The sequence below is a fragment of the Erinaceus europaeus genome, chromosome 9 (genome assembly GCF_950295315.1).
Source record: "Erinaceus europaeus chromosome 9, mEriEur2.1, whole genome shotgun sequence".
Lineage (NCBI taxonomy): Eukaryota > Metazoa > Chordata > Mammalia > Eulipotyphla > Erinaceidae > Erinaceus > Erinaceus europaeus.
This window is the reverse complement of record NC_080170.1, coordinates 80,501,107-80,520,775: the sequence shown is the minus strand read 5'-3', so window position 1 is coordinate 80,520,775 and position 19,669 is coordinate 80,501,107. Positions and strand designations below refer to the sequence as shown.

At 42.1% G+C, this 19,669-nt stretch overlaps 1 protein-coding gene across 4 annotated transcripts in view; it reads right to left on the bottom strand.

Moving 5' to 3' along the window:
- The window catches only part of ILDR1 (immunoglobulin like domain containing receptor 1), a 46,755-nt gene that overhangs the window by 6,304 nt on the left and 20,782 nt on the right, over positions 1 to 19,669 (bottom strand). For 2 of the 4 annotated variants that reach the window (XM_060198276.1, XM_016194045.2), the window contains exons 4-7: positions 16,701 to 16,820; positions 16,270 to 16,416; positions 6,598 to 6,729; positions 5,551 to 6,383 (exon numbers count right to left, since the gene is read on the bottom strand). In XM_060198276.1, coding sequence (XP_060054259.1) covers positions 5,551 to 6,383; positions 6,598 to 6,729; positions 16,270 to 16,416; positions 16,701 to 16,820 — 1,232 coding nt within the window. Of the gene's footprint in view, positions 1 to 4,217; positions 6,384 to 6,597; positions 6,730 to 16,269; positions 16,417 to 16,700; positions 16,821 to 19,669 lie in introns of those variants that run through there. The other 2 variants (XM_060198277.1, XM_060198275.1) reach the window with 2 other exon arrangements.

The window sequence follows — 19,669 nt, the reverse complement described above, 5'->3', positions numbered from 1 at the left end:
CTGGTTCTGGAGCCAGATGGAATATTCCTCAACATGCCTTGCATTTCCTCATGGGTAATGTGCAAAGAAATACTCTTACCTATTTCAGGTTCCCAAGAGATCCTTGCATGGAAACACTTGTCTGTTGGTATCTACTTGTTAATAGCATATTCTTGAAAGCCACAGTTCCATGTGAGGCAGATATTATTGTTAATTCTTATTTATATAAATATTTAGTAAAATAGTTGTGATAAACATTTTCTTAAAAGTTATAGGAATGCTGTAACTGCTGAAGGCTCATTGTGGTATATATACAATATGGAATACTACTTAGCTGTTAAGAATGATGAGTTTACCTTCTTCATCTCATCTTGGATGGAGCTTGAAGGACTCATGTTAAGTGAGATAAACCAGAAAGAGAAGGATGAATATGGGATGATCTCACTCACAGACAGAAGTTGATATATAAGAAGAGAAAGGGGAAACACAAAGCAGAACCTGGATTGGGTTTGGTGTATCACACCAAAGTAAAGGACTCTGGGGGTAAGAGGGGACTCAGGTCCTAGTGCATGATGGTGGACGAGGACCTAGGCTGGGTGAGAGAATCTTGCAGAAAATTGAGAGATTTTACACATGTAGCAAAAACTGTATTTACTGTAAACAGTTAATCCCCTCCCAATAAAGAGAGAGAAAAAAGTATAGTGAAAGTTTAGAAGACCTCAATTCAGCAGGTATTTTTGATATTGATTGCAGTTTTTACATTTAGATCTAAAAGGACATAAACTTATTGATGAAAGAGAAAAGGAAATAGTGATACATCTTAGCAACTGAGATGCACAGAAACTTCAAGTTACACATAATTAAACATTACCATCTAGTGGTCTAACTATATTATAACTTCTTAAAATCAGCAGCATCAACACCCATGTTCAGCAGGGAAGCAATTACAGAAGCCAGACCTTCCATCTTCTGCACCCCATAATGACCCTGGGCCCATACTCCCAGGGGGATAAAGAACAGGAAAGCTGTTCAGGGGAGGGGATGGAATACGGAGTTCTGGTGGTGGGAATTATGTGGAATTGTACCTCTCTTACCCTATGGTCTTGTCAGTGTTTCCATTTTATAAATAAAAATTTTTTAAAAATCAGCAACAAACTACAAAAATTTCAGAAATTAGGAAGACTTGTGGAAAGCTACTAATTCTACCAAGGAGAAGAACAGAGAGTTGCTTCACAGAAGGTTTTCAAAATTCAAGTTATAAATTAGACTGTGCTCTTTAAAAAATTTTTTTTTCTTTTTCTTTTTGTTGCCCTTGTTTTTTTTTATTGTTGGTGTAGTTGTTGTTGTTATTAATGTCATCTTTGTTAGATAGGGCAGAGAGAAATGGAGAAAGGAGGGGAAGACAGAGGGGGGAGAGAAAGACACCTGCAGACCTGCTTCACCGCTTGTGAGGCCACTCTGCGGCAGGTGGGGAGCCGGGGCTCGAACCCGGATCCTTACCCCGGTCTTTGTGCTTCGTGCCACTTGCACTTAACCCATGGCGCTACCGCCTGACCCCCGACTGTGCTCTTTAATGCAAAAAGCACCCAGACCTGGGTCTCCAGTCATTTGGAATATGAGAAGACAACTGAATATGAGAAAGTAAAAAATGCTAATTCTTTGAGATAAGTTCAGAAAGATCCAAAACAAAGCAGGCTTTGAATAAAACCAGAAATAGAAGGGCAAGTGCCCTGTGGAGATCAGGAGATGGCCTTTATGAAAAGGGGTTGGCGCTGGGTGTGTGCATGCGTGCAAGCTTTACCTTACATGCTGTGGTAAGTGCGGGTGCTAGGAGGGGCCGAGGGAGTACAGGGAGAGGGTAATGGGTTCCATGCCCTTTGAGTCTTTGTTTTGGTTTGTTCTAGAATTATGACTAAATGTTTTTGTAACTTTTATTTATTTAAAATATTTATCTGTTTATATTTTATCGGACAGGGAGAAATTGATAGGAAGGGGAGATAGGAGAAGAGAAAAAGAAACACCTGTGGCCTACTTCACTGTTGGTGGTTTCCTCCTGAAGGTTGGGAATGAGGACTTAAGCCTGGGTCCTTGTGCATGGTAACTTGTACACTAAACCAGGTATGCCATCGCCTAATCCTATGTGCAGATCTTTCACCCTCCCCTCAGGGAATTTTAAAGCTTTTATTTAGGAAAACTAAGAGCATGCTTACAGATCTATATATGGGCAGAGAGCTAGAGAAAAAATGGTGGAAGAGCTGGTTCTTCTACTTAACGATGTTAACTATAAAAGAAATTAAAAAGGGAGTCTGGCAGTAGCGCAGGGAGTCGGGCAGTAGCGCATGGGGTTAAGTGCACTTGGCATGAAGTGCAAGGACCAGTGGAAGGATTCCAGTTAGAGCCCTGGACTCTCCACCTGCAGGGTAGTCACTTCACAGGAGGTGAAACAGGTCTGCTGGTGTCTATATTTCCCTCCCCCCCTTTGTTGTCCCCTCCTCTCTCCATTTCCTTCTGTCCTATCTAATAAAGACAACATCAACAACAACAACAATAACTACAACAATTTAAAAAAAAAGGGAAAATAAATAAATATTTTTTAAAAAACTAAAAATAGGGCAGGGGTAGACAGCATAATTGTTATGCCAATGCATTCTTATACCTAAGGCTCCAAGGTCCCAGGTTCAATCACCTGCATTATCATAAATTAGAAATGAACAGTGCTCTGGTAAAAAGAAGAAGAAGAAGAAGAAGAAGAAGGAGGAGGAGGAGGAGGAGGAGGAGGAGGAGGAGGAGAAGAAGAAGAAGAAACCAATAAATATAAACAAAACAGGGAATAATAAAGTCGCCCTACATGGTTCTTTTCTATCATTCTAATAAGGTACCACAAAAATATTGATAAGAGCATTGATTTGAGAGACTATGACAAAATTTTGACTTAATTCCCTACTCAGGCTAAATTCTTTAATCTCATTGATCCTCACAGGGCTGTTCTAAGGTTTAAATGAAGTAGGGACTTATCCCAGTATCGGAAACATAAATGGCATTCCTTTTACCCTTCTCTTACTTAGAAGAAACCACATAATTTAACTTTTTAAAAAATATTTTTTAATTATCTTCATTAATTTATTGGCTAGAGACAGCCAGAAATCAAGAGGGAAGGAGGGGATAGAGAGGAAGAGAGACAGAGAGACATCTAGCACTGCATCACCATTTGTGAAGCTTTCTCCCTGCCAAGTGAGCACCGGGGACTCGAACCTGAGTCCTTGCACATTGTAACATGTGCACTCAACCACCCAGCCCTCACATAATTTAACTTAAAGAGGAGAAAACAGAGAAAAGACAAAATTTTAGAAGAAAATAGGTCTTGAATCTATGGCCCCAAACTGTCTTTTAACTTGCTTTTGTTATTAAAAATGAAGATAAGAGAGAAGTTAGTTACTATATGACGGAAGTATCGCCAGTTGTCATAGTAACAAGTCTGTAATTTCCTATAGGATGTACTTTTCTAATGGGTAGCACAAAAGAAAGTTGTTTGTATCTGGTTCGAGCCCCTGGCTCCCCACCTGCAGGGCTGTCACTTCATAAGCAGTGAAGCAGGTCTGCAGGTGTTTATTTTTCTCTCCCACTCTCTGTCTTCCCCTCCTCTCTCCATTTCTCTCTGTCCTATCTAACAAGGACGACATCAATAACAACAACAACAATAATAACTACAATAAAAAAACAACAAGAGCAACAAAAGGGAAAATATATATATATATATATATATATTTAAAAGTTGGATCTACTATAGTGCAAACTTCACAGGATGTTGAGTGAATTAAATTAGATATTGCGTAAGAGTTAATAGATTAATGCTAATGATAATCCTAATTTTTATTACTTATTTTTATTTCTTTCTTGGGACATATGTGATAATATGACATAACTGCTATTGATTATTTCACAAATGCCTATAGACGTGTGCTGCCTTCCCCAGGCATTTTCCTTTTATTAAGGCCAGTACTGTGATTTTCATAACATTCCTGCTGCTTTGCACACACTGTGCATAAGGTTGTTTTATTTTAATAAATTGCAATGCAACTTGAATTTCTAAAACTTCAAAGGGTGTGAGAGACTAAATTTATGGTTCCTATTATATCCCTCCACATTGGGAATTTCTCTCAGTCTACCATATATCTTTTTATCTCAACTGAAGCAAAAACAGAAAAAGAATTTTCATGACATAAAAATAAAGATGTGTGTATGTGTGTTTCATTTTTAAGTTGACTGAAGGACTCTCATGTATATTTTTGAGGACTAGCAATATATCTTTGCAAGTGACAATATTAGGGAAGTACCATGATTTGGGTATGTTAGTTACAAAATAACTATTTTTAGATCTATTTATTTAAGAGAGGGGTGAATAGAGACAAATGTGGTACTAAGACATACAAGAATACACTCCATTGGATGAGCCACCTCTTTGGGCTCAAAGTAGTATTGAAATTGACATCTTAAAAAAAAGTCTCTATTCAAAGGACCCCAAAGCCTATATCCTCTTTGTGCTTCTTTTATGCTATGAGACTATGAAGGCACCTATTGGCATCTTACCTGCTCACAGTAGCCCAAAGTTTTGACCAATATCTGGAAGATGTGTGTTTGTGTGTGTTTGTGTGTGTGTGTGTGTGTGTGTGTGTTTTAAAACTGGTTAATGATTAACACCAATGGGTGTGTGTGGGTGTGGTCTTAGAGGGCCTCATCCTTGAGTACAACAAGGCCTTGTATACTGACTTGCAGCACTTAGAATGGGACCACAAACGGCCTCTGTCAGGATGCTTGTTCTAATTTGGGGTATGGAAATGCTGTTGCTAAGTAAAGTAGTAAAGCAAAATAGCTATAACAGGAAGTAAAGCCTTAGTCAGGAAGACTCTGTTCAAGTCCTAGCTCTACTACTCACAAGGTGCTTAATTAGCCTCATTTCCTCATTTGTGAAATAGGGGGCCCTTGCCTGGACTCCCTCACCGGGCCATGATGAGGGCTAGGCAGGAAAATGAGAAGGCCATTTTTTTTTTATTTTCTCCAGTCATTGGGGCTCAGTGTTAGCACTATGAATCTACTGCTCCTGGTGGCCATTTTTTCCCTTTTTTTTTTAAAATTCCTATTTTTTTATTTGATAAGATAGAGAGGTAAGGTAGGGAGGTGAAGAGAAAGATAGACACTTGGCAGATCTGCTTCACTGCTTGTGAAGCGTCCTCGATGCAGGTATTGGAACTTGGGTCCTTGAGCAGTTCTTTGCACTTAATCCTATATGCTCTTAACTGGGTACCCCCCCACCCCCACTCCCCAAGGCCCTTTGTAAACATCAAACATAGAGCCATCCTCCTCACCTCCCAAATCACTAGGTCCTTCCTAGCACCCAGCAATGACTAGGTCTCTTCTAGTTCTATGAGAGGAATCTCAACAAACCCACAGGGCATACTGTGCAAAATAAAGGAAGCGGTGCCCTCAGCGGTGGCTAGTGTCAGCTGTGGCTATGCCTGACTGAGGGGTCCTTTCTCCCCACACCCGGTCCTCCCCTGGGTGCCCCAGGCTCACCGAGTGCCTCTCCACACTTCCTTTTTTCCTGCCATTCTTGCCTGTGATGACATCTAGGGAGCGGTAGCTAGGTGGCTTCTCTTCTGGCCAATTGGGGGAGTGTGAACGACGACGAGGAGGATGGGCCCCCCATTTCCTGGGGTACCTCTCATTCTCTTCCTCTGAGCTCCAAGAACTGAGACCTGGGGCTTGGGGAGGGGAGTAGCTGCGGTACCTGCGCCTCCGTTGGTACCTCTGGGTGCTCTCCCTGGGGCTGTGCCTGCGGGGTCTCTCTGGGAACTGGCTCCGGCTCCTAATGGGAGAGTGGCCGATTTGCCATGAGGCCTCACCAAATGAGAGGCCATCACTGAGGCTGTCCCTGTCTGACCAACGGGTGTGTAACCCACGCAGCCTGGAGCTCTGGTGCCTTCCACGGTGCAGCTGGTCCAACTCCCTTTGCTCCAGTGCCCGGCGCTTAGGTTCAGGGACCTGAAACTCCTGGTGGAAATCAGCATAGTACTGCTGCCTTCTCTCCTCCCTGGGATCCCAGGGTCCAGGGAGAGCTGCCGTGAGCCACTGTTGGTGGGAGGAGCTGCTGGTCCTTTGTGAGGAGGGCAGGTCTCTGAGTAGCGGGGGCAGGCGGATGATTCTTCGTTCTACCACTTCAGAGCCCAGTGAGGACAGCATGCTGCAGGGAGGGCCGGATCTAGCTGGGATGTCAGGAGGCAGAGGCTGAGTTGGATTGAGGCTCCGCAACTCTTTCTCCAAATACTCTAAAACACCATTGGAAATGGGAGGGGGTGCGGTGGTCTGGGTCATTGGCATCTGTGGAAGACTGGATCGCAGGGACAAATCTGAGTGGAAACAAGAACAAGAACATGCAAAGCTACTGGTCCACTCAGAATCCCCCTCAGAATCAGGGCATCAAAGTGTTAGATCACTTATCCACCTCCTCCCATCCTCAATCATGAATATACCCACCGTGCTGGGTATGAAGGTGCTGCTGTTGACCATGTTCCTATTTTTGCACTCTGCCCTCTCCCATCCCAAATCTCTGGCAAGGTTTACCTTGCTGTAGCAGTGGGTTCATTGGATAAGATGAAAACTGGGAACTCCTGTCCATCCCCCAGTACAGGGGTTTTTCCATCATCTGAGGGCCTAGGGTCTGAGCCTGCTTCATGTAGCGGTGGCGGGCCAGGGCTGCAGTGAAAAAGGAGAAATGCAGACCCTCAGCCAGGGTAATCTATATCTCCTGCTTCACTTCACCTGGCAGCCTTGCCAAGAGGTAGGTTTCTCTCCCCAAAGTTCTTGCATAGGAGTAAGAGTTAAGGGAATGGTGAATCAAGTTTTGAAAATAAATATTCTTTTTTAAAATTAATTAATTAATTATTTGAAAGGACAGAGAGAAACTGAGAGGAGAAGGGGTGACAGGGAGAGAGAAAGAGACACACTTGCAGTACTGCTTCACCACTGGTGAAACTTGGTTCTGGGTCCTTGTACATGGTAATGTGTGCCTTCAACTAGTTGTGTCACCATCCAGTCCCCTTATGAATGAATTGTTTCTCCTAGGAAAAAGATCCCTAGGTAAGATTGAAACTCCCATATCCCTGGAAAGTATACTCAAAATCTGAATTATGGTCTCAAAAACATGTAATCATTCTGCCCATACCAATGGTCATCTAAAATGTATTGGCAGGTCACTTACCAGATAAAGTGCACAAGGTACAAGGGTCTGGGTTCAAGCCATGAGTCACCACATGGGAGTACCTGCAATGGGGAAGCTTCACAAGTGGTGAAATAGTACAGTAGTATTTCTTCCCCTTTTCTCCCCCCCCCCCTTTATCTCTCTCACCTTGTATCTAGAAGAAAGAAAAAAAATAAAAGAATGCCAGGAGTGATGGAGTTATGTAGACTCTGAGCCTCAAATATAACCCTAATGGCAAAAATAAAAATAAAACGTATTGGTAGATACAACAATGTTAGTGGAGCACAAGTCAGCAAGGCTTTTGACCACAGACCAAATAAAGAAGATACTGATGCTTTAAAGGGTCTAGAGGAGGCTGTGAGTCAGAAACTGCCAGGGAAGCTCAGGGAAGTCTGCTCAGAAAAAGAAAAAGAGAAAGGTGTAGATGCTGATGTCAAGGGGTAGAATTACTTACTGGTAAAGGGGTGGGGGTGGGGACTCGAGCGTGTTTCTGGGTGGAATACCAGTTCTGAGTGGAGAAAGCTAGTGAGATGAAGGCAAGAGAATGCAGAAAACTGAAGTGGATCTCAGTTTATCCTCTCTACTCTCCTTCCCATCCTATTGACTGTGGGGCTTTCCCTAAGTAAGGGGAATCTCTGAAGGGTGGGGTTAAGGGATAGGGAAATACCATTTCCTTCCAGGGCATAGTTTTTTTTTTTTTTTTTCTTTCAAAGAGCAGCACTGGGGATCCATAGCCATTTCACTCCAGTCCCGTCTATGTGGTCAGTCTGCATCACATTACCCATAGTGAGTGCAAATTAAAAACAAAAGCAGTTCATTGTTTTTGTTCCTGAGTGTCTATTTTAAGGTAACTGTGAGTCAATACCACATGCCTATGTCTATTGATGCATGTTGTAAATGTGCTTGTTTATATGCAGGAAGTGCCTAATTCAGACCCCAAGCATACACTTTCACCTCTTCCTGGGTTCCCCAAGCCCCACGGCCACCACTAAAGCAGCAGGCCTCTGCTGTAGGTATCTCCCTGCCACAGCAGGAGGCAGTAGCCGGCAGATAACCCTGGACCCAGCTGCCCAAGGTGAGGGATTCACTGAGACCAGCAAGTAAGCTGTCATCTAGAGGATGGCTAGTTACTCAAAGGCTACAGCATGAAACATGCTTTTCACATAACAGGAAATGGTTGCAGCAGAGCCTCCAGAAATGTCTACAACTCCAGTCCTGATGGTGAATCATAGCCCCAACTGGAGGGATCAGATGCAAATGTATAGCAGCTTAGCCAGGTGCTATGTGAACATGACAATGAACAGTCCTCCAGACCCCTCAAAGACAAATCCACAGGCTCAGCACCTCTGTCCCCTCCTGTTATATATACCACCATCAACACACAGATGCTTGGTTAATATGTGCTAGTCACTTTACATGAACTACAGATTCCTTAGGGAAATTTTTTGATAGGGGAGTCAGTTGAGGAAGTTAGGTTCAAAGAAGCTACGTACCTTACCTGGTGCCTGAAAAAGGCAGGGTGTGACCCTGTATCTCTCTGAAACTCAAGCCTTTATTCATTGTACCAACCACCAGGTTCTCAGATTCCTTTCTGTGCTGAAACAAAAGAGTGGTACCTCTTCACTTTATTTCATTCAACTCAGCTCCATCCTGGGGTCCAGAGTATGGCTCACTGACTCCTGGTGGTATACATTTTATCATGTACAAGGACCCAGGTTTGAGGCCCTAGCCAGTAGAGGGAACTGTAAGGGAGGGTGGGTGGCTTCGTGAGTGGTAGAGCACTGATGTGTCTCTCCTTCTTTCTCTGTCTCTATCACCCTCTCTGCTCTTTTGCCCTCTATTTAAAGAAAGAAAGAAAAAAAAAGGGTATGTTGAGAGCAGTAAAATTATGTAAGCATGAAGCTCCCCATGTCAACTCGGGGCAAAAAAAACAAACAAATGGGCCAGGCAGTGGCACACCTGGTTAAGCACACACACTATAGTGCGCAAGGAGCTGGGTTTAAGCCCCTGGTCCCCACTTGCAGGGGGAAAGCTTCACAAGTGGTGAAGTAGAGCTACAGGTGTCTCTCTGTCTCTCTCTCTCTTTTATCTCTCCTCCACTCTTGATTTCTCTCTGTCTCTATCCAATAATAAATAAAGAAATTTTAATTAAAAGGAAAAGAAAAACAAACCCCCCCCCCCCATATCAGACTTCACTTCCAAGGTCTGGGGACATCTGATTCCACTGGGAATTACTTTATCTACCTATTAGCTCTCTAACTAAATCCTGAATTTTTTCCTCATGGGACTATTCCCCTTTTAGGCTATATCCTCTTCCTACTCTCCTACTGAATGTGAAAGAAAGCGTTGGGATTACTTCTTGTCCCCAAATTCACTTTTAAAATTTTTTTTATTTATAAAACGGGTTGATGGGGTTTGCAGTTAACAATATTTATATACTTTCCCCAAATTCACTTTTTATATATATATTTTTTTATTTAAGAAAGGATTAATTAACAAAACCATAGGGTAGGAGGGGTACAATTCCATACAATTCCCACCACCCAATCTCCATTTCCCACCCCCTCCCCAGTAGCTTTCCCACTCTCTATCCCTCTGGGAGCATGGACCCAGGGTCATTGAGGGTTGCAGAAGGTAGAAGGTCTGGCTTCTATAATTGCTTCCTCGCTGAACATGGGTGTTGACTGGTCGGTCCATACTCCCAGTCTGCCTCTCTCTTTCCCTAGTAGGGTGGGTCTCTGGGGAAGCTGAGCTCCAGGACACATTGGTGGGGTCTTCAATCCAGGGAAGCCTGGCTTTCTTCAATCCAGGGAAGCCTGGCTGAATTCACTTTTTTTTTAATGCCACCAGGGTGATTACTAAGGTTCAGTGTCCACACTATGAACCCACAATTCCCAGCAGCCATTTTCCCTCCTTCTTTTACTTTTTTTTTAATTAAAATTTTTTTTTCATTATCTTTATTTATTTATTGGATAGATACAGCCAGAAATTGAGAGGGAAGGATGGGATAAGAGGAATAGAGACAGAGAGACACCTGAAACACTGCTTCACCACTTGTGGTGGGGACCAGGGACTCAAACCCGGTCCTTGTGCATTGCAACATGTGTGCTCAACCAGGTGCGCCACCACCTGGCCCCCTTCTCTTTCTTTCTTTCTTTCTTTCTTTCTTTCTTTCTTTCTTTCTTTCTTTCTTTTTTTTATTAGATAAGACAGCTAGAAATTGAGAGGGCAGAAGGAGATAGGGAGAAACAAAGAGAGACACTTGTAGGCCTGCTTCACTGCTTATGAAGCTTTCCCCCTGCAGGTGGGGAGCAGGGGCTTGAACCCAGGTCCTCGAGTTTTGTGCTCAAGCCACTGTGCCCCCACTCAATCCCCATGGATATTTTCTTTTTTAAACTAAACTAATGGGCCACCTGTACAGATAATTTCCTAAGGAATCTTCAAGATGCTCCATAAGCTTTCCCATCATCTTTTCCCAGTATTAACTTGCTTGCTCCTTTGTAAGCTGCCAGAACCTTTTTGTTTCTTGAGTCCTTCCTTTCCCTCATTTGCTGAACCTGAAGCGGCAGGAGTAGAAGATGCTCTCTCTGAGCTCCACCCTCTCTAGAAACTGCCCGATGGGGATGTCTAGACTATCAGGGAGTTTTACTGCTTACCTCATGGGAATCAGACAAGCAATAATATGAGTAACGTGGAGAGAGTAAGAGAACATCAGGACACCTAGTAAGTTAGTGTTGAATCATAGCAGAATAAAGCTGGCTGTGGTCACCTTTAATCAGCTACTTAAAAACACAGACTCTGGGAGTTGGGTGGTAGCACAGTGGGTTAAGTGCACATGGCGCAAAGTGCAAGGACTGGCACAAGGATACTGGTTCAGGCCCCCGGTTCTCCACCTGCAAGGGAGTCACTTCACAGGCAGTAAAGCAGGTCTGCAGGTGTCTATCTTTCTCTCCCCCTCTCTGTCTTCCCCTCCTCTCTCCATTTCTCTCTGTCCTTATCCAACAACAATGACATCAATAATAACAATAACTACAACAACAATGAAAAACAACAAGGGCAACAAAAGGGAAAATAAATAAATAAATATAAATTTTTTTTAAAAAAAGAACATCTTAAAAAAAACACAGACTCAATTATTATGTTACTTCTTTTATCTTAAGTCCCACAGAAGATCAAAGTATACATTCAGAGACTAAAGCATTAAAGGCATATTCATTCTCATTTCTTAGGAAAATGGGGCATTCTTTAAGATGTCCCCTTTGTGACAGAAATGACACCCAACTGTGCATCTCCTCCAGAACCCATGCTTCACTTCCTATGTGGCCAGCATCATCTCTGTGTGTCATCCATCTATGGTGTCCCAGAGATCTCCAATGGCTTATGGTTCCTCACTACTCCACCACTTTCACAGAACCCCTTCTCTGCCCTTTGGACTCATGGTCATGCAGTCCTTTCACTTTTCTTTATAGTAACTGTCTCCTCTGACTTGACTGGCCAGTCATTTCAGTGACATCCTCAGGAGCTTCCTAACACCCCACACTCTCTGAATGCTTATAATTGCAGCTGTAGGTAACCACTAGTAGATGCTTCTAAACCCCACACTGCTAGGGCCAATTGCAGTCAGACAAATGATCTCAGATTTCCTTGACTGATCTAATAACCAAGCTTCCTTCATCTGGAGCAGCACTTTATTAAACATTCCCTCACTTCTCATGTTTCCCACTCTCTGTGAACTTTTGGCTGATGACATCATTTTGATTGAGGAAGAGGAACCAGCCCTGAACATGGAATCAAGAGACTTAAGTCTAGACCAGAACTCAACCCTCATAAGCTGTGTGTAATTATGGAAAAGTCTCCAGGCATCACTTCCTTCAGCTGTGAGGGGGATAGAATGGTGGATGACACAGATCACAGATTCTCAAAATCGCCTTGGGTCCACTTTCAGTTGTGCCTAAAGGTTTTGTGGGGTACAGAGCTATTCACTAATCTAGGGATAGAATCATTTTCTCTAGCTCTCATTAAAAAAAAAAAAGGTTAAGTTTCAATAATTCTCACTTGAAGTTTTTGTTTGTTTGCTTACTTGCTTTGGTGTTTTGTTTTGTTTTGTTTGTTTTTACCAGAACACTACTTAGCTTTGGCTTACTGTGGTCCTGAGGATTGAACCTGGGATTGTTGCTATCTTAGGCATGAAAGTTTATTATTTATTTAAATAACGATTAAGCTATCTCCCTAGCCCTCACCTTTAATTTCTACTGTGGGTTCTTTACTAGTGCTAAGTAAAAAGTCAAGGGTTATTAAAACCTGGTATTGTTTTCATTTTCTCCTCTGTCATTTTCCATTAACTTTCAGTGGAGAATGGGAGCAGTATGGGAAAGTGAGCTGTGGTGAGAGAAGTTCAGTAACCACTGAAATCATTCCTGGAGTTGTCTTCTTGCTTCTGGATGGATAGTTTTAATTTGTTAAAACTGAGACAGACTCTGTGTGTGTGTGTGTGTGTGTGTGTGTGCGCGCACCAGGCGGGGGTGGTGGTGGTATTCCTTCTGTTGTAATCACCTCTACCAGTCCAATCACCCCTCAGTGATGTCTCATTTTATTTGCTTTGTATTGGTCTTGGTTCTATGTCTACAAATATGCTTGGGTCTTCTTATCTTTAAAAGTAAATCACGGACCAGCTCACCCAATAGAGAACACACACTAGCATGCACAAGTAACTGGGTTCAAACTCCTGAAGGGAAGCTTCATGAGTAGTAGAACAGTGCTATAGATGTCTTCTCTCTGTCTCTCTGTCTCTCTGTCCTCCTCTAATTCTCCTGCTCTAGCAACAAGAGAGAAAAAGAAAGGAAAAATGGCCTCTAAGAACAGTGGAGGCATGCCCCAGTAATAACCCTGGTGGCAATAAATAAATAAATAAATAAATAAATAAATAAATAAATAAAAAGAATGAAACATACCCATCCCTAGTTCAAGAGTTTTCTTTGATAACCTTGAGCCCTCCATGTAATCTCTTTTTGTTACTGAACTTCTCCAGTCTACCTTTACGACTCACTTTGAAAGTGGTCTTATCTGCCCAAGTACAAGGATTGTTACCTATGATCTGCATTTCTTTAGCTTAACAGTTCTTTGAAATGAACTCTAATCTCTCAAGGCAAGCCACTTTCCCCTAGAACCTGCTCATCAGTTTACCTGCTGACAATGGCTCCAGTTGTCACGTGTGCTGGCTTTGTTCTTGGCTGGTGTGTTTCAAGTGTGCCACTGACCTTGGGATTCTAAGCAGGCAACTGGGCTGGGTTTTTCTCATCTCAGTCATATTACAACTCTGGTAACAGAGACACTTCCATGGGATCTCTCTCAGAGGTACCTAGAGGGGTGAGGAGCATTGTGGACCAGTATATAATTCTCTGCTATTTTTCTCTTTTAGGAGCTCATTGGTCTCTAAGCCAATGCACATATTAAAGCTGTCCAGCCTCTACTGCAGGAAATATAGACATTCAGTAGCCTGATGAACACAGATTTAATACCACATGCCCTCCGCTATTTATCAGCAGTGTGACCTTTCTGACCTTTAGTCCCATCTACTAAAGAGTAATGATACAGACCTTCCAGGGTTATAAAGATTCAGTAGAGAGAGAGAAAAAAAAAAATAATGTAAGGGACAACCAGTAGCAGACACCAGTAGTAGTTAGTTCTTTTTTCCTGTAAGACAGTAACTTTGGAACACAGTCGTGAAACCAGACTCAGGCCATTGACCTTCTTAATATAGTAGGTTAGGTTCCGTTTCTGTCTTAAGAGACAGTTATTATTTTTTAAGAGGAAATTCTTTATTGTTCTTTTAAATGGTCCAAAATGATTACAGTAACTATCTCTTGGTGTGCTCATCTTTACTTCTTTTTTCCTGAAAATTTCTACAGTGTGATATCAATATCATTAGGAAGAAGTCACTTAAAAAAAACACAAACATAGCTACAGGCCCTTTGAAATATAACTAAAATATGCCTACTAGCTATCTACAAAATGGAGGACCCCCCCCTGCAACACTTCATCTGCACTATTCCAGCCTTTAGGTCCATGATTGTTCAACAATTTGTTTGGCTTTGTTTGTTAACTCTCTTTTCAGCCACCAGGCTCCAGATGCTAGCATGATGCTGATCAGACTTCCCTGGACAGACAACCCCACCAATGTGCGTTGGAGCTCCACTTCCCCAGAGCCCTTCCCCACTAGGGAAAGAGAGAGAAAGGCTGGGAGTATGGATCGACCTGTCAACGCCCATGTTCAGCAGGGAAGCAATTACAGAAGCCAGACTTTCCACCTTCTGCATCCCACAATGACCTTGGGTCCATACTCCCAGAGGGTTAAAGAATAGGAAAGCTATCAGGGGAGGGGATGGGATATGAAGGTCTGGTGGTGGGAACTGTGTGAAGTTGCACCCCTCTTTTCCTATGGTTTTGTCAATATTTTCTTTTTATAAATAAAAATTAAAAAAAAAACACAAACACCTTTATTTAAAGCAATTGGTTCCATTCCATCTATTTTCTAAGAATAGAAATAATGTGGAATAATATTTTATTCCTTTACGTTCACTATATATTCTGCAGCCATTTTTTCCCCTTGCCATCAAGGTTATCACTAGGGCTCAGCACCTACTTGATTATACAGTTCCTGGAACTCATTTCTTTTCTTTTCTCCTTCTCTCGCTCAGTCTCTTTTATAGAGGGTGACAGAGGGAGAAAGAGAAGAGGAGACACTCGCAGCATTGCTCCACTGCTCATGAAGCTTCTCTCCTACAAGTGGGAGCTGGAGAGGACTCAAAGTCAGGTCCTTGGTCATGGTAACATGCTGCAGCCAAATTATTAAGGGCATAATACTAGAGTAAAACTCATCTTCTATTTCCTTTCATTTAAAACAAGTTATCAAAGTATGACCTCCAGACCAGCAGCGCCTGGGACTTTCTGAGAAAAAAACAAAATTTTAGGTCCATGCCAGACCAGTTAAATCAGAAACTCTGGGTGTGGAGCCAGAGTTTTTTGTTTTGTTTTTTGCTTGTTTTTTCCTCCAGGGTTATCACTGGGGCTCAGTGCCTGCACAAGGAATTCACTGCTCCTGGAGGCCATTTTTTCCCATTTTGCTGCCCTAGTTGTTACTGGATAGGACAGAGAGAAACTGAGAGAGGAGGGGGAAGATAGAGGGGGAGGGAAACATAGACACCTGCAGACCTGCTTCACCACTTATGAAGTGGGTAACCTCCCTGTAGGTGGGGAGCCAGGGACTTAAACTGGGATCCTTTTACCAGTCCTTGTGCTGATCCTCGGCGCTGGTCCTTGCACTTCACTTAGCCCACTGTGCTACCACCTAGCCCCTCAACAGTTAAGTTTTAATAGGCCCTCCAGGTAATCACTTTTCTTCTTTGTCTAACCAGAGCACTGCTCAGCTCTGCCTTAAGATAGTGCTGGATATTAAACCTGGGATTTTAGAGCCTAAGCCATGAAAGTCTTTGGCATGACCATTATGCTGTCTCCCTCTCCAGGTCTGTTAAGTACTGCTCTTAAAACTTCTTTCTTTGGGCTGAGGAGATAGCATAAAGGTTATGCAAATGACTTCTTCCTCTGAAGCTCTGACCTTCCAGATTTAATCCTCAGCACCACCATAAACCAGAGCTGTGGTGCTCAAGTCAAAACAAAACAGCCTCTTATTTGTTCTTCTCAAATCATCTGTAAGGAGTAGCTTTGTCTCTCACTGATATATTCAAATCACTCCTAGTCATTTCATGTTGAAGTAAGGTCAGGCTGGGAGAAAATACTGGCTGCAAAGGAAATGGCATGGATATGCATCTCAGGTGGGCTAGTGTGTGGACAGACACTGGGCTTTATTACTTCCATAAGCATTGTTTTCTGACCAAGACCAAAGACCTCTGAGCCTTTCAGAAAAGTCTCTTACAGAAAGGAATGGAGAAATTAGAAGAATCCAAGGCTTTGACCTGGACATATGTGATGTACCAGCATCACCCAGTTCTACTGTTTGTCTGTCTGTCCTCTCTTACCTTCTTCAGGGCAGCAGCAGCGAGTGGGACAACAAGGGCAGCGAACATAGCAGCAGCAATACTGAGGACAGCACTGACACCAGCACACACCAATCAGCAGCAGGAGGAGGAGAGCTCCCAGAATGATGAAGATCACAGTCAGCCAGTCTGTAGGGGAAAAGCCAAGCAAAAGTGTAACTCATTATGGAGGGAGGAATGCATCCAGCATTGAAATTCTCCAGGTCTGATAAATATCTCACTTGATGCACAGGTTAAGGCTAAGCAGCTTACGGGCAAAAATAGTTTAACTTTGTCAAGGGGACTTCAAAGGTGAACAAACAATTCAATGACAATAACCTGGGCTTGTTTGCTCCTTCTGCTTTTGTTTTATTCAGCAGAGAAAAATCTTGTAGTGTCAGAATAGCTAAATAAGAAGTTCTGGTGGCACTTACGCAGCACGATGAGCTTCACCTCCTTGTCTGGGTCTCCTGATGTGTCTCCTGGAGCCTCAATGGTACAGTAATACACTCCGTGGTCCCACCACATCACTTCATTAATCACAAGATCTGCTCCTGCCAGGAAGGAGAAAGAAAATGTTAATGCTTAGAGGAGACGGCACTGGTTTCTGACCATTGATCTCTTCAAGGCCTCAACATTGTTTTTCCATATTCCAAGAGGGTCCCTTGTAGTTCAAAGGAGTCCTCAGTTTCTTCTTTTGAGAACTTCTCTTTCTCCAAGTAAGAATGATGGTACAGCTAAAACCTACTAAAAAGCTTGCAAGGATTGTGGATATATCAATTCATTTAATTCTCACCATATATCTGTTAAGTGGTGAGGCAGAGATAGCCAGTTGTCTCCTAGTGTCTATTTTCCCTTTCTTTCATGGTTATAAAGTTTTTAGTTATGTGCATGGCCATTCAGAATAAAGTCACTATTTCCCATTCTCTCTTACAGATAGACATGCTACTCAGTCCTGGTCAGTAGAATACAAGCACAAGTGTCACAATATGGGTCCCTGAAAGTTTGCTTAAAACAATTTAGAAGAGGCAGGGTGGTGGTATACCCAGTAGAACAAACATGTTATAATGTGCAAGGAATTAGGTTCAAGCCCTCAGTGCCCCCCTGCATGGGAGAAACTTCATGATGGTGAAGCAATGCTGTGGGTATTTTTCTCTTCCCCTCTCTATCTTTCCCTTCCCTTCCCTATTTATCTTTCTTGGTTTCTAGCAAATAAATAAATAAAATTTAGGAGTACCTTCACCTTTTTCTTCTTTATCTTTTCTTCCACCCTTTATCATGAAATCAGATGTGATGGGTGCCATCTGAGACCATGAACAGAAAGACATTCTTGGGTGAACTAGAAAAAGTTTGGGTCCCTGAGGACACAATAGAACACAGCAATACTACTTGTTCTGGTCTGTCTGCCTCCAAATTTACATATTAAAAAGCACAAACTTCTTTGTTGTTTAAGTTTCTAGCATATTTGGCTATTGCCTACTTGTAATAAAATTTAGTCCTGATACAGTGGGCTTCATTTCAGATGAGGAAATCAAGACTCCAGGAGGCTAGTATATGGGCCTATGAACAAGATGACTCTACTTAGCAAAGGTAGGTTCATGCCTCTGCCTCAGCATTATTTCTCTTAAGCTCATATGTTTATAATCTTTTCCAAACTGGATGGGAAACTACAGTCTGGATTCCTCACCAATCTAAAGTGAAGTTACTGCCAGGTCTTAAAAGGAGAGATCACGAGAAAAATGAGTAAGGATAAAGTGCCAATATAGTAAAAGTAAATATTACTCAAGAAAGCAGTTTCAGTTTTCATGAGCACCAAGCACTATACTACCCTACTAGGATAGATGAATGGTATGATCAAGTTTAGAAAAAAATGCAACAGATATGCTCTAAAGACTTTTGGTGGGGTCAGGCATTGGTGCAACTGGTAAAGTGCACAAGTTATTATGCAAGAGGACCCGGGTTCAAAGCCCAGGTACCCACTTGCAGAGGGGAAGCTTCATGTGGGGTGAAGCAATGCTTCAGGTATCTCTCTTTTTTTGCTTCCCCATTCCTGTCATTATCTAAACAAACAAACAAACAAATAAAATTAAGAAAGGGCGAGTGGGAGTGGTAGATTTGTTGTGCATACACTAGGCTCTAGTGATAACCCTGATGGCAGAAAAAAAGAAAAAAAAAAGAAGAGGAAAGAAAGAAAGAATAATGCAAACCCCTTTTGTGTGTCCAGTTTTATATCAGAGACTGTAGGAGATCTGAAAAAGGAGAACTCACCTTTCATGAAAGGCCTTACAGTTTAGCCAGAGTCACTGCTCTCTTGCCCCATAGTCAGTGCCAGGGGACACTTTCAAATTCCCAAAGAGTTTAACACTAGAGACTTTCTCCTGCTTACTTTGAGGTCCTATCTCCAATTCTTCATTATGCTTGTCAAGAAATATTTATTGAGGAAATGAAACAAAAATGCGAGGTCATGCAATACTGGAACTAATTTCAACTTCTGTTTCCTTATTTTCCTACGTCAATTCCTACGATGTTTTCCTACCCACGGTTTTCCAAATCTACTCCTTTTCCCAGAAATAAGCTTACCCTAGACTTGGGTAAGAATGGTGAGAGTGATTTTGGGGGAAACCCTGCACCCCAGAGGTTGATATGCTTTGTAAATATTTCTCAAATTTTATTGACCAATAAAGTAAAAGAGTATCTTAGACATTAATCCTTTCTTAAATAAAAAATTAAAAAAAAAGAGTATCTTAGAGATGTCAGAGGAATGTGAGTATTCAGATATACTAGTATTTTAAACGATTTAAGATTGATTTGATATGGCCATCTCAAATGATACAAACATGGGTATAAAAGTGTCAGAAAGTGGGCTCTAGGAAGTCACAACAAGCCAGGAGGCAGAATAAAAACTGAAAGAAAATACTAATTTTCTTTTTTTTTTTTTTTTTTTTTTGAAAATACTAATTTTCTATGAGACTAAGAAGGTGGCAGAATTTGACTCTTGCTGCTTGTGAGTGGAAGTAGTGGAAAACACTACACAATATTTGGGGAAAAAATACTGAAGATAAGGAACTATGGGGACTTTTGCCCTTGAAAACTACAAGGTGACTTAAAATTGAAGAGACTTTTGGGCCTTAGAGTACATATCATACTATGAGCAAGGGAATAGACAAAATCAAATGAAAACAAATCCATAGAGTCTGTCCCCAGAACTGAGGTTGCCAAATTGTGTGTGTGTGTGTGTGTGTGTGTGTGTGTGTGTGTGTGTTGTGGGGAACTGGAATAGTGGAAGGGACTGAATGCACTGTGAAGTGGGTATGGTGGCAACATATATTTTGAAATGGTATGATATTTTACTCCAAAAATATATACTGTTTTGTAAACCAACGCTGCTGTAATTTGAAAGAAG